The sequence below is a fragment of the Bidens hawaiensis genome, unplaced genomic scaffold (assembly GCF_021521415.1).
Source record: "Bidens hawaiensis isolate Kalapana, Puna unplaced genomic scaffold, B.hawaiensis_p1.1 tig00062980_1, whole genome shotgun sequence".
In the NCBI taxonomy this organism is placed as follows: Eukaryota; Viridiplantae; Streptophyta; class Magnoliopsida; order Asterales; family Asteraceae; genus Bidens; species Bidens hawaiensis.
In genome coordinates, this window is record NW_027501296.1 from 61006 (window position 1) to 77189 (window position 16184).

Here is a 16184-nt window from a genome sequence, read left to right on the forward strand (position 1 = left end):
AAAAGGAAATTCAAAGGATTACAACATCCAAATATACTAAACCAACATAACAGGTTACCAAACATTCAGTAACAATGTTTAGTTGTGTTTATTCATTCACTAAACCAACATAAAATATTTTTAATTAACGACTAAAAACGATAATATATACACCGATTTTATTACAAAATTCAAAGATTACGACAACATCCAAATAGACTCATAATTTAAGACAAAAACTCGAACTTCATGAGCAGTCTCGCTGCAGTATACGGGTTCCCTTTTCGGTCACACAAAGGAACTGCCCGGATTCCGGGCCTCAACTCAGAAACCGGAAGGCATGTTTGACCAGCAAAGTCATCTTTCTCAGACATGTCATATTCATGTACTTCAATTCTAAGTAAAGCAATTTCAGGAACAGTTAATTCAAATGTGAACTCTTCATTCCAAACTGGTGTCCATGTATCCTCTATTGGTTTTGTTTTTCTCATTATCTCATCAGCTGGTGCTCCTGCTATACCAACCTGTGTTTTATAATGTTTTATATTATTATTGTTAACTAAAGAATGAGATTAAATATTGTTAATGTGTTAGTTACCCTTGTGTAGAAATCTGGTGGGGAGTATGCATCAAAATGAGTTTGTTTGAAATCTAGATGCCATCCATCTCCCATATAAACTTTCACCTGTTAAGTCACAGAGTCGGGTCAGCTATATTTTTTAACGGGTCAAACGGTAAAATCAAATTCAGTTTTAAAAGGAATGGGTTGAAGCTCACTCAAAGCGTGCTAAATATTAGATTAGGTTTTATTTATGTTTATTCACAGTCACAGGCCATCTCTTATTTCAGTTATTTGTCATACCCATGTAAAAAATCAAATTAAAAATTTCATACTGTAATTGAATTAATTAATTTTTTAAAAAAACTTTATGTAAAAAGAAAATGTAAAAACCTATTTTTAAACAAGAAAAGGGTTTATTGAATAAGAAACAATTTTTAAAAATAAAAATTAGAAGTTACCAAACAGCCCCCAAAGTCAATAAAAGTCCGAGTGACCAAAATTCTAATAGAGAGTTTCGGTTTAAATTTTAAACAATAGGGTTATCAATTTCATTATTTTACAAGCTTTGTTCGGTTTGGATAAATTTTTCAAAATAATGTTGAACTTTCTTTTAACTTTTGTCACATGTTGGGTCTCTCAAAATTTGATTTTCTTTGTACTTTTGTCACCAAAGTTTCACACATTTATCTATTGACCCTTAAACTTTGATAACATAAACTTTGGCCATAAAGCTTTTAGTCTTTCATCTTTAGTCTCAAAGGTTTTACACTTTTACAATAAAAACTTTTAGACTTTCAACTTTCATCACAAAACCTTTAGAAACGTTTAGACTTTCAGCTTTGGCAACAAAACTTCTACAATGACCAAAACCAATACCAAAAAGTTTCCATTGCGTTCTCTTTGCAAAACGCGATAGCTTTCGAACATGTAATGCATTTAAATGTTCCACCGTAACATGCGGATATAAATACTTATGATAACCTAAGATAAGATAAATATCGAAGTCCTACATCGTAAACATGTTTTTGATTATTTTAATGTCTTTTTATGCTTTAAATATGTAATTTTCGTGTTTTAGTTCTGGTATCGTAATCAGCGTAACAAATACCGAATGACTTCGTGTCAACTCGCCGCCCTGACGCTCGGACTCGGACTTACCGACCATAATACCCGTAACAAGAGTAACCTATACCAGTATACCGAAGAAATTCGCGTTGACTCGTTGCCACAACATTTGGGTTTTACACACTTACTAACCGAATCCACGCTAACACATTGTCGCAACACAGCATAAACAAATCCAGGTATTATCAATAATAATTATTGTGGATACCGCTTAAATTTTATTATTCAAATTTTTATATATTATTATTACTTTTATCGTAAATGACCACAATAAAACGACCGATCACAAATCCTATTCCTAATCGATCAATCACAAACCCAAAAATATTGTTGCGGCGGTTAAACCACAAACCCTATTCAAATCGACTGTAAATTCGCAATCCGTAAACATGGCGGCGAACCATGACAATGTATGGTACCTAGACAATGGTGCAAGTAACCACATGACCGGTAACCGTTCTTTTTTCACAAATCTCAATGAAAACATTACCGGTAATCTACACTCTGTAAAAGGATCGTCCGTAGAAATCAAAGGCAAAGGAACAGTTACTTTCGATCTCAAAACCGGACATGAACAAACACTTGTTGTTCATCAAGTATATTACACCCCAAACTTACCCATTAACATTTTAAGTCTTGGTGTATTATCAAAACTCGGGTGTAGGGTAGTTATGCATAACGAGTTCTTATGGTTGTATGACTCGAATGAAAGCCTTTTAATGAAAGCGTTAAGATCGAGTGATTGTTTATACAAGATTACCTTACAAACTATACCCACTGTACCCACTCGTGTTGCTAACACGAAGAATGTGAAGATGGAAACGATACGATTAATGTTGGCTTTAGCCGCTAGAGAACAATGGGAAGTGCACCATTTGGATGTTAAGTCGGGTATTTTGCGTTCGGTCGACAAAGCGTTAAAAGACATTGGGTTTAATGTGTGTGCACAAGATCAAGCGATGTATAAGCGTGTTGATGAGAAGACGAAAATGATCTTGATTGTTGGGGTGTGTGAAGATGATGTTATTGTGACGGGGAATAATCAACAAGAGATTTTAAAGTTTAAAGCGCGGATGAGAGGAGAATACGGGGTGAGTGATTTGGGGCTGCTTGCGTGCTATCGTGGGATCGAGGTAGTGCAAAGTAAAGATGGAATCATGTTGAAACAAACTAGTTATGCTAGGAAGATCTTACAAGAAGCGGGTATGTATGAGTGTTGTCTGTCGAAATACCCTATGAAACCGAAACCGGTTTTGTCAAAGGATGAAGGTGGAGATTTGGTTAACGAGACCGTTTACAGAAGAATAATTGGTAATTTACAATGCCTCACACATACACGCCCGGATTTAAACTGTGCAGTTGAAATGGTAAGCCGATACATGGAAGCACCGAAGCGTAGCCATTTGGAAGCTGTGAATCGCATTCTACAATATGTTAAAGAAACCGAGCATTACGGGTTACGATATGGAAGAACTGGGGAGAAACGGTTGGATTGTTACAGTGATAGTAGCCATGGAACGAATCTGAGTCTTATGACGGATGGAAGAAGTACCACCGGGATGGTATTCTATCTTGGAGACGCACCAATTGCATGGTGCACCCAAAAACAGCAAACCGTGGCTATAACATCATCTGAGGCGGAGTTCATAGCAGCATCAGAAACAGCTCGGCAAGCGGTTTGGCTGCAAAGCTTACTAGAAGAATTAACTGGGAAGAAGGTGGAAAAAGTGCGAATGCTAGTAGACAACAGGCAAGCTATTGTGTTGATGGAAAACCCATGGTTACATGAGAGTATTAAACATATAAGCTCGAAGTATCTCTTCATTCAAGAATGTGTAGAAAACGGGCAGGTAACAGTTGAGAATGTATTTGCTCACGAACAGCGTGCACACATATTGTCAAAAGTGTTACCAAGAATAAAGTTTGCTGAGATGCGGGAGCTGTTAGGTGTCAAAGATCTAAGAGGAGCAAGTCAGAATTGAAGGGGAGATTGTTGAGGTTAATTTCGATTCAAACGTATGTTTTAAGTCAGTTTGTTTAAATTTCTAGTTAATTGTTTTGTAAGTCATGTTTATTGAGTATTCTTGTTTCAGTAAAAAAGACTTGACCTTTAAAGTTTTCTTCACTGAAAGCTTTGCTTTGGGATCAAACACCTCATTGTTAGGCCCATTTTTCATCAGAAAATCTGGTTTTTTCACATAACCGCAACCTCCATTAGCTCGAAACATTCCGTGCATTAACCAGAGTGCTCTACCATATCCCTGCATTAATAACAATTAACTTAATTATTCAACGTTACAAGTTACATGGTTTATAACAATATAATGTTATGTAACATGCACACCTGCATGTTAAACGCAATCATTTGAGCTCCATGTAGCCAACCGATCAACGGTTTGTAATTAGAGGAAGTGAACCGAGTGCCTTTAGGGTATATCCTAAGAATATTCTTCTGTGTAAACCTGGAATACAACAAAAGATCTTGAAACTTGACCTCAGGAAAGATTTCATAAATGTAAGAAAAAAATAAACGAATGGGACCATATGCGTTATGTTTATACAGATATGAACATACCACATGCACCATCCGTGTAAGTTTTTCTAATCATGACTGTAAATGATAATGAATGATTTAATTATTTTAACCTGATTATTTGCTGTTGATGGCGTTCTACAGCTCTTTCCAACTCCTGTTCTGCCAAACTTAAGCGTCTAACTTTATCGTTTTCAACTTTAAGTGCTTCAGTTAAACCGCCTTTCGGTTTGCCAGCATGAATAGCAATCAAACTTTTGTAAACAGGACAAGAATCGGCTCTCTTTATGTGGGTTTCTATATCTTCATTATCATGATCACTTTCATCACTTTCACACTGCACATAATTAACATATAGTTCATTAGTTCATATATGAAACACAAAAATGAACATCATCATGAACCAACCAACAAACCTTAATGCTTTTGTCTTTGTATGGTAGAGCACGTGAAGACTCTTCGCCCCAACCATCATCATCGGATAGATCTTTAACCCTTTGTGATTTGGAACGTTTGTCCTCTTCGGCTTCAAGGTACTCTTTTGGAGGTTTCGTTGAAATTAGAATTCGATACTTCAAGCTTTCGGGTGATGGTAGTTCTTTTAGATCACCTGGTTCGGGGCGGAGTAACATCTCCCCAAATGTTTCAGTAAGCATCTAGAAAAGAAGCGCGCGAAAGAATTAATAACATGATAACACGAGGGAGTATCATAAATCATATTACACAATAATAAACCTCAAAATGTAGATAAAAAAGAGTTACCTGAGCAATAAAACTGGCTAATAAACAAAATGTAAATAAAACTGGCTAATAAACAAAAGGGCAAACATATTCACCTGAGCAACCTTCTCTTGAAGATCAGGTGTAAGGTGATCCTCTAGTGTGATAATAACCGGATATGCAGAAGCTGTGAAAGCATGCTCTTTGATTGATTTCAAACACTTTACAAGTTCCACAGGTGTTGTGAGAGTCCTGCATGCATACAAACAATAGTAAGTGTTTAATCAATAACCACTAACATTCATGGTTCAGAAGCATGTAGTGAATATAAGTTGCATGTATACCTTCCATGAAGAACATGCACATTGTCTCTAGAAGAATTTGGCCATAAATCAAGTTCTATTACTCTTACGCCTCGTTTCAAAGCTTTGATGATCGGGACATCGCTGCAAGGGCTACTTAACTGGTTTCCAGTCAAATATGAGTTGTGACCGGTGTAAATGAAATAATGTGACAACGGGGCGGTCATATCTTGGTGAACCTAACATTAGATTAAGAAAATGTGTCAGAAACTTAAAATAAACTACATAAATCATTGTTATGTAACATAATTAGTCAATTATTATGCTTAATGTCATCTTTTATTCTATTTTATTTGATTTACCAATCAATTACCACATATTATGCTTAGATATTAGATATTCAGAAATCACAAAACCTTTAAGTTAAATCTTTAATCTTCAATCACTACCTTTCCAATAGTGGGCTACTAGCCATCCTCGCTGTCACATGCCCCATAATATAAAAAATCTAATTGGATTTGAACCAATATACTATCTGGACAAAAAAACTTTTTTACTTTTCAGTGACACCATTGACCAGTATTCTCACAGAATATGTCAGAGCACTTGTGGGCATGTTTGTTTTCAAATAGTAAAGATGAATCAGAAGTGAAAAAATCAAATTTACCACATGTGTTGGTTGTCCACTTATCCTTATGATTTAACAGCCAAATATTCCAATTAAATCAATCTAACCACAAATGTTGGTATATCCAAACCCTAATTTTCAAATTTCCAATGGCCTTAATTTCATCATCACCAAAAATACTAGGGGTGATCAAACAGATCTTACCTACCAAAAACCGACCCGACCTACTAAAGATTATAGCCTGCAACCGACCCTATGGTTAATACTCGCTTTTGGTCCTAGGCAGGTCTCTCGGGTCCTAGAACCGTTTTTAGTATTTGAACCGATTTATGCAAATTCTAGGCCATTCTTGCAGACATCGACCCGATCAGAACCCGATTTTTTGGTATTTGTAGAATCCAGAAACCAACCCCTATTGTATTCTAAGAGGGTATGATCAGTTCGAGTTTGACCGGTCTCACGGATCGGTTCAGATGAAGTGGTGAACACATACCAAAAATTAAAATTTCTGAAAAATACCAATACCGTACCGAAATATATCAATACCAAAAACGAGCTCAACCATATACCAAAAGCGAGTGAAACCACTTACCGAACATTGTACCGATTTTTTTTCGGTTCGGTACCAGTACCATTGAAATTACCGAAATACCGAAGGGTAACTATAACCGAAAACATGAAAAACCGAGTACCTATACTAACTGTTCGGCCAGTATCGGTACAGTACTAGTATTCGATAAAATAATTGCATCCCTAGATAATATTTTGCTAATTAAGGTAACAACAATCTAGCCATAGTTATCATTTAGCAAGCATCTAGAAAAAGTATTAAACAGTTACCAAAATCGTTTTAACTTTTTTCCCTAAAAAGCAAAAAAATCTGATATAACAACCAAATATCTTAAATCTACCAGACACCAAAACTCATACCAACTAAGAAACATAATAATAATTATATTATTATTATTACACACGTACCTGAGATCCAATAGGCGGATTAAGTTCAAAACTGAACAAATAATGATGAAAGTCCTCTAACGTAAACGTCTTCCGGTTAATTAACGACGTTATTGGATGCCGTTTATGCAATACCTGCTCCACTATCCGCTCAACTTCCGTTTTCTCAACCATACTAACTCCGTTACCGGACTGATACTCGTTAATAAACACTAGCAGTTGGTCAGCCGTCATGTGTACCGCACCACCGGCGTAACGGTCAAACGCCTGCTTGACGTCATCCGGCGGATCGGCTTCCGTCACTTTAAACTTTCTGGTGAAGCAGCAACAAACTCTGTAACTTCCCATTGTGGTTGACTTTCGTTGACTGACCAGATCTGTTGGTTGATTGAGTGGTTATTGGAGATGAAGAGATTGGTTGCGTAGTGAGTGTTTAAAGTCAACAGATGGATGTATACATTAGATGCGTAATGTATGTATGTGTATGCGTATATATATAAATGCGGAGCACATGTGTGTACTGAAACACGCATTGATTGATTTCATATACACAGATGAAGATGGAGAGAGAGAAATAGTGAATTTGGTGTGGTATATTTTTTTTCTTATTTTAGACTTTTTATTTTATTTTATGTAATAATAAAAAATAATAAATAAACGGCTGGTGTTTTATTTAATGAAAAGGGTTGACGAATAGACTTCCCGCCTTTTTATTTTTCAAGTCCACTCCAAACATATTCACACTATTCATCTTAGTATTTTAGATTTCTCATTTCTTTTTTAGTAGCGTTGCTTTTCGAGTCTACCTGTAACAGAATTTCAAACGTTTCTAGTTATTTGATGTTTCAGGTGTGACTCAAAAAAATCTAGTAAACAAAAACCCCAATGATCACGTAAACCCACCCACCCATCAAATGATGCAGACACCAAAGCTTGAAATGACGACGTCTTCTGGTAGAAGTATCCAAGCTCCTGATATTAATAATTGGTTATGTTAAAATGGGCAACAAGTCATTTTTTTACTTGTTTTTAATTGTTATTATTGATAAACCAAACTCGTAATCAAGTTTAACTATATTAAGAATTAACTATGTTAAAATGTTTAGAGTTTAAAGTTTGTTAAGATTTAAAAAAAAAACTTTGATCTCGCTTAGATGTCATGTTTGGTTTATGTGTGCATCGTGAAATAGCGAACCAAAGATTAAAAAGAACACCCACTTTTCAAATATGCTAAGCTTGATGTGTTTCAGCGTGTGTCGCTAAAAACAAATGTTGGTGTTTCATCTTTCTTTAACTCTGTCCTTGTTTATTAGTTGAGGTTAGCAAATTGTGGTTAATGGATTTGAGGTATAAATTCAGGTGAATCGATCTTCGGTGGGGTGGAATGATATGAAAGTTAATTTTGCTCCCATTTAGCATATTGTTTTCTTCCTTTGTTTTAGTTGTTGAGGCCTAATTAGACTTAAAACACTTCAATAATATATTATTTTTTTAACATTTTATATATGTAAGAGTTGATTAAAGAGTTGAAACGAAGCACTCTTATAATATATCGTGTGTGTGCGCGCACAAAACTATGAGGGGGGGGGGGGTTAAGAAAAATCGATAGGAACGTACTGAACGTACAGTAGATGCATGACACAAGCATTTGATTGAATTGTTCTTACATGATATGCTTAATGAATTAATTTAGACAATTGTTCTTACTGCAAAATAAAGGTATTTGTTTGCTTGTAAATGTAACATGTTACTCAAATCTCACATTGTGTTCTAGTCTATTATGTTCATAAAAGAGATAATAAGTGTGAGAATGTTTCATATCAAGTATCACTAATGTGGTTAGGATACACTGGTCGTTGATAAGAAAAGAATTCCAATGCTAAGCTTGTTGTAATGGTTTAGCACCTGAGACGACTGTGACTAAAGAAACATTTTAAAGTTAAAATTTATTTAAAACATAAACAAAATAAACTCACGCTTAAAATAACAAATCACAAACATTAAAAACCTGACAGTTTTTTCAAGTAATAAATTGTTTTATGCATATGTGTGAAACAGACATGAACTACATCATGTGAACTACTTCACATGATGATGAGGTTAAGTGACAACTACAGTACATAGAATAATTACATGTGAATGATTGAGTATTTTTATTAAGGGTTAAATATATATGTTACATATGGTCTTTCGAAAACTACAAAGAAAAAGTCAAAAGATTCTAATTCTCAAAATGCTTCTTATGGTATAGAATTTCCTTTCAAATTATGTAATCTCCTATTCTCCCATAAAAATACCAAATTACCTTTTTACAAAATTTATCTATTTTTAAACCCAAACATCTTCTTTCATTTATTTGTATAGTATTATAATTTATTTGGATAATTCATTCATAACCATGTTTCTCCTTTGTTATCCTGCAGACACAATACTAATACTAGCTTGTAGCGACCACTATACAACACTATTGATATTTCATATTTGTCCATTCGATCTCTCATTATCGCCCCCCCCTCAACCCTAATTCACCCACTAGTTTAGAAAGCAATTGTGAAACATCTATTGCCTCACCTTAACCACCATTGTGCAAGTATAGTCTCCCATCCACCATCTACGCTAATCACAAAACCCAGGATTATCCTGTGAATATGAAGAGGTAGGTCCCAGCAGAGACCAGTTGGTCCCGCAAGACTCACCTTGAACAGGGACGTCTGTGCAAAGGCCATCTGCTCCCGCAGGACCCACCATGCTCATAGAATCTTACGCGCAGTACGCAAGCTGTACACGCAGGGAAAGCCTCCCAATGGTGAAGTACCCCGCCTGTTCCCGCAGTTGCGGATACAAGCCATCAGGGAAGGCTACCCGCAGACAGCAGGGCTACACGCACAAGGCAATAGTTACTTCAGTAGTCACATGAAGGAATGAGCAAGGCGGGAACAATCCCGCCAAAATGAGCCAGTCCGTATGATTCTGAAAGATCTTTTGTACTATACCTACCAAGGTATGGATAGGACAGACAATCTGACCAGAACAACCCATGAGCCAATCACAGGGTGACAGCTCACCTACAACAGTACGAGGAGGAGCACCCTCTAGTACTGTTTGTCACTATTAGCCGCTGCCTACTCACCAACTCTTACTGAGGGGCGTGCGTAGCCTACAATTGGTAGAATAGTGTTACTGTTGGCCGTAACCTATTCACCAACCAGCATGGCCTGCGTATAATCCACAGTAGGTGGGACGTGCATAATCTACAGTTGGTGGAATAGTGCAGCCGACTTTGTTACTGTTGGCCGTAACCTATCCACCAACCAGTATGGCCCATGCATAATCCACTGTTGGTAGAACAGGAATACTATTCAGCCGGCTGTACCTTCTAGGGAACCTACCTTCGGCTATAAATACTCCAACATCTTGGAATGGTAAGGGCATCTGATATCTCAATCTTATCTAGCAATCTCTTAATATACTCTTATATTCAGAGCAACCTAGTCTGATTCTCACGCCGGAGGGTGGTCACAAGGAGGAACCCCCCCCCCCTTCTCAGTGACGAGCTTACGGTGTTTGTTTTGCAGGTCTCCTGAAGAACAGCCTTCTCAGCTAGATCTCATCCGTGGGAAACATTACTTAACCCCCAGATTATCTATAATCTGTCCAGGGTTCACTTAGTGTTTCTTCATTGGCGCCATCCGTGCATAAAAGCTAGAACTATTTTAGTTTTTTCACAATTTCTGAAGAAATGGTTAACGTTACTCCGGTCCAAAGGCCAGTAACCGACCAAGAAACCCTGGTAACAACCCCAGCAACTGGGGGGAACACCGGCGGTTATACAATCCTTACGAACACTACCCCGACTACCCAAGCCGGGGCAAGTGCAGTAAATATTCCACTGGGGTTCACCGATACCCAGCTGGAAAAACGAACGAAGGTCCCTCGCCAAACACTAGATCAAGTGAAGGCGTGGGCCGAAGCACGGCAAAGAGAATTCCAAGCCGAATTGGATGAACGCTTGCGTTCAGTTCAACAGGCTGACGAATTCGCCAGTACTCGCCAACACCTCAATATGAGCAGTGACTGCGAGTACTCAGACGACGAGTTGAAGTCCGATACCGACGCAAACCCTCGCCATAAGGCGAAAGGGAAGCGTAAGGAAACGGACGTCCAACCAAAAAGGAATTTTGGGGAAGCTTTTAAACCAATCGCGGAGAGAAACCCGCGTGACTTCTCCAAAACCTTTAGACCAACTGCTACAAATGCAGGAAAGTCAAAATTCGCAAGGGACATTGCGGAAGCAATTGCCCCGAGAAGTGCCAAACAAATGTCCAACATTGGCACTTATGATGGTCTATCCGACCAGACGACCATTTGAACAGGTTCATTGCGGGGGCTACCGTCAGCAACTGGACGGAACCCACGTGGTGCTACATGTTCCAGATGACTCTGGTCGGAGCGGCCAGGGCATGGTTCGATCGTTTACCGATCCACCACATATATGACTGGGCGGACTTTCAGAACAAGTTCAGCCAGCACTTCAGCCAACAGAGGAAGTACACTGAAGAGCAGTGGACGATCCTCAACTGCGTGAGAGAGGAGGATGAATCTTTACTAGACTTCATCACTCGCTTCAACTCCAAAAAGCTAAGTCTCGGCAACATAAGTGAGGATCTGGTTCGCGCCGCCTTCATCCAAGGCGCCGAATACCCAGAACTTATCCGCACATTGACGGGTAAGGATGGCATGCCATCAACATGGGATGCCATCATGAAGGCGGCAAAGCGCTTTGCCGAGACGGAAAAGCAACTGGGAAGGGATCTTCCCCAGAGTACACACCTCTACACGCAGAGGACAAGAGAAAACAATGTCCGGATCGCCCGGCAGAACAAAAAGAGGAGGCTAGGTATTTGGCAGTCAAGGGTAAACTTTGACACCTCATCCAGCTCTCGCCCTCTTGTTGGCGGAAGGGACAACACACACCCTTCAAACCGAAAACACCGGTGGACGCCACTCACGAAGAGCGTCACGGAGATATTTGCCACGGAAAAATTGCCATGGCCAAAAGCCCCATTGATCCGGCAGAAACCTAATGCGGATCAAAGCAAATCCTGTGATTTCCACGGGACAAAAGGTCATGGTACTGAAGAGTGCACATCCTTGAAGGATATTATTGAGACATTTGTCAAGGATGGAAGACTTGCACATCTCGTGGCATCAATCAGGATGGGAGGAAGGAATGACAACCGGTACAGAGGTAACGGACGAAAGCCCGTCGACATCAGCATCAACATGGTTCATGGCAAGGTCAGAGGAAGAAAAAGACGAGTGACAGAACCATGCGCGTGGAAGGAAGCTGAGGTGCGCTTCCCGCGAGTGCCAGGAGGTCCCAGCAAAGAAGGCCCCATCGTCATCAGAAGCCAGCTGCGGCATTACATCACTTCCCGCACTCTTGCTGACAACGGCGCTTCGTCGACAGTGATGTACAGGCAGTTCTTTGATAAGCTGGATGATGAAGACAAAGAACGCTTGGAAACGGTCTACGCTTCAATGGAAGGGTTTGACGGCAGTACAGAAACCCCCCTGGGTATCCTATCTTTCCCCGTTACTCTTACTGATGGGAATCATTCACGCACAGAAGACGTGGATTTTGTCGTGATGAAAAAGCCACACCACACGTACGACATCCTATTCGGAAGAGACGGGATGGCAAGATTCAACGCCGTGGTATCTTCAGTCCACGGCATGATGGGATGGCCAACAGCTGAGGGTTGTAGCGATGATCACTGGCATTCCCCAGGTATGCATCGCATCTGTCTCATCTAAACCCAAACCGAAAAAGGCTAAACCAACCATCACCGAACCAGAAAAATGGGCCTTCAATGGCAAATACCCCGACCAGGCCGTTACCATTGGACCAACAATCGTTGATCCCACCCGCACCCTACTCAAACGCTTACTGCAGAAAAACGCTGACATCTTTGCGTGGGCACCAGCTGACATGACTGGTGTACCCCGAAGTAAGGCGGAGCATAAGCTCAAGTGCGATCCGGCGGTTACGCCAGTCGTACAAAAGCGCAGAGTAATGGGGCCTGAACAAACTAACGCGTGTAGAACCCAAGTCAAGGAACTCCTTGACGCAGGCATCGTACGCGTTAGCAGATATCAAACATGGGTTGCAAATCCCGTAATGGTACCGAAGAATGACAAACAATGGCGCATGTGCATAGATTTCAAAGATTTGAACAAAGCATGCCCCAAAGATTGTTATCCGTTACCAGAAATTGATCTTAAGGTGGATTCGTTGGTACCATTTCGCCTTAAATGCTTCTTGGATGCGTATAAGGGGTACCATCAAATCCACATGGCCGTAGATGACCAGGACAAAACCGCATTTCGGACGCCCGATGGTACATTTTGTTATAAAATGATGCCATTCGGACTTAAGAATGCAGGGTCCACGTACCAACGACTGATGGACAAAGAGTTTCATGCCCAAATCGGGAGAAACTTGGAAGTCTATATGGATGATTTGGTCATCAAAAGCCCCGAGCCAGAAGCGATGTTGAAAGACATTGAAGAAACTTTCAACACGCTCAGAAAGATAAACATGAAGCTCAACCCGAGCAAGTGTTCATTTGGGATGGAAGAAGGGAAGTTCTTGGGAGTCATTGTTACTAAAGATGGCTTCAGAGCAAACCCTGAAAAGGTCGAAGCCATTATTAAAATGGAATCACCTACCACCATCAAACAGGCTCAGACACTGAATGGACGACTAGTCGCACTTAATCGCTTTTTGGCAAACCATGCGGATAAGTCGTTTCCTTTCGTGTCAACATTGAGAAACTGCTTAAAGAAAACGCACTTCCGCTGGACACCGGAAGCGGAAGCAGCTTTTCAGGAGATTCGGTCACGCCTGATCGAACTCCCAACACTTACAGCACCACAAGCGGGAGAGGAGTTAATCCTATACCTTTCCGCAACAGATAGAGCAACCGGCGCCGTCTTGCTAATAGAACGAAAAGGCATCCAGATGCCAATCTATTATGTTAGCCGTGTACTAACAGACGTAGAAACCCGGTACTCTACCCTCGAAAAATTGGTCTTAGCACTTATACACGCTTCACGCAGGTTAAGACGATATTTCCAGGGCCACCCAATCACCATTCTCACCAACTTCAAACTCTCAAACGTTCTAGGCAAACCCGAATTATCGGGACGTCTAGCCAAATGGGCAATTGAATTGGGAGAATATGCAATTAAGTATAAGCCAAGACCAGCCATAAAGGGCCAGGTCCTGGCCGATTTTATTGCAGAAGTCCCCGCTTCGCGGGAGAAAGAGTGCCAGGAGGAGGCTCAACCCTCCCCAGCACAGGACATCAATGATGTCTGGCGACTCTACACTGATGGAGCAGCCAGTAACGAGGGTTCAGGCGCAGGGTTAAAATTAACCAACCCAGCAGGCCAAGAATATACTTACGCTATTCGGTTGGATTTTCCAAGTACGAATAACGAAGCCGAATACGAAGCATTCTTGGCCGGTTTGAGAATTGCGCGTAAGATGGGAGTGAAAAACTTGGAAGCCCACGTGGATTCCATGCTGGTGGCCAACCAAATAAATGGGACGTACACGGCTGTGAACGACACAATGGCCCTGTACCTCGCCCAGGCAAAAACCCTCATGCGTGATTTTAATGATTGTAAAGTCATACACGTCAAGCGCAGCGAAAACAAATCTGCGGATGCGTTAAGCAAGCTTGCGTCACTAGCCTTCACCCATTTGGGAAAGGACATCCGCATTGAACTCCTCGAAGCACCATCAGTCCCGCACAAGGAAATTTGTGTCATCCAAACCGGTACAGAAACGTGGATGACACCAATAATAAATTACCTTGCAGCAGGAACACTACCAGAGTCAAAAACACAGGCAAGAAAACTACGCTGTAAAGCACTGAATTATCAGCTCGTCAACGACATCCTTTACAGACGTAACTTTCTTGGCCCACTCTTGAGATGCGTGGACAACCAAGATGCTGACTACCTCCTAAGGGAAGTACACGAAGGCATCTGTGGAGTACACGCAGGTCCTCGCGCTGTTGTAGCCAAGCTAAACAACGCGGGATACTTTTGGCCGGGGATGCATACGGATGCACTGGCATACATCAGAAAATGCAGGTCTTGCCAACTTTACGCACCCAACACGCACCGCCCGAAGAATGAACTGGTTCCAGTCACTTCTTCATGGCCATTTCAGAAGTGGGCCATCGATGTGACAGGCCCATTTCCTACAGCAGCAGGAAATGTTCAGTTCCTAGTGGTAGCCATCGACTACTTCACCAAGTGGATAGAAGCAAAACCTTTAGCCCAAACAACCGCGAAGCATATCAAAAAATTTATTTGGGAATTTATTATTTGTCGTTTTGGACTTCCACAGAATTTGGTGAGCGATAACGGCACCAACTTTGCTGACAAGAAGCTACAACAGTGGCTAAAAGAACTTCAAATCACCCACACCTTTACCTCAGTGGCACACCCGCAAGGTAATGGTGAGGTGGAAAGAGCAAACAAGAGCATCGTCGATGGCATAAAGAAAAGACTCTTGGAACACAGATCCGGCTGGGTGGACGAGCTTCCGCACGTCCTTTGGGCAAACAGAACGCTGAAGAAGGCCAGTACGGGAGAAACCCCGTTCAGCCTCACTTATGGCACTGAAGCCATGGTCCCGGTCGAAATTGGTCTACCCTCGCCAAGGGTCTTGATTCAGCCAGAAGACAATGATGCGGAAAGACGGTTGGATCTTATGCTAACCGAGGAACGCAGAGACTTAGCCGCAGTGCGTGAAGAGAACTACAAACGACAAATGCAAAAGTACTACAACACGCGGGTAAAACTCTGCAACTTCAAGATAGGAGACTACATACTGCGTAACAACGAGGCTTCAAACCAAGAGCGCCCGGGAAAGCTGGCCCCGGTTTGGGAAGGGCCATACATTATCAAAGAAGTCCTGGGAAAGGGCGCATACCGGCTCGAAAGGCTCGATGGCACTCCCATCCCAAGAACATGGAATGGAGCTCAATTACGCAAATGTTATATGTAGATCAATTCCAAAACTTGTAAAGAAAAGGCCTAGAGCCACTTCTAATGGAAATGATTCTCCTTTTATAATGTGTTTACCTTTATACTTATGAACTTCCCACTGATACCGGTATTCACCGCATAAACGGGAAGAAGTAAGTCGTTACGTGTGGAAGGCGGAAAAAACCCGCGTAAACACAACGTTAATAAGGGAAACCTACACGCAGGTATGATGTAAGTAAAGTTTAGCCATCCTTGTAAGTGCAAGTGACGGTCTTACCCGCACAATCACGAACAAGGAAGCAAAACTTC

The 16184-nt window shown here is 40.8% G+C and overlaps 1 protein-coding gene across 1 annotated transcript; it reads right to left on the reverse strand.

The window, feature by feature from the left end:
* Positions 1 to 127: 127 nt before the first annotated feature.
* LOC143603847 (phosphoinositide phospholipase C 4-like) lies at positions 128 to 7286 on the reverse strand. The gene is made up of 9 exons (XM_077080526.1): positions 6828 to 7286; positions 5264 to 5460; positions 5036 to 5171; positions 4616 to 4855; positions 4313 to 4536; positions 4011 to 4128; positions 3775 to 3927; positions 578 to 664; positions 128 to 503 (listed from the first exon to the last, which is right to left on the reverse strand). Exons 1-9 carry the CDS (start codon positions 7152 to 7154, stop codon positions 207 to 209), a joined length of 1779 nt encoding a protein of 592 aa, XP_076936641.1. The 5' UTR covers positions 7155 to 7286; the 3' UTR covers positions 128 to 206.
* Between the last annotated feature and the right edge of the window lie 8898 nt (positions 7287 to 16184).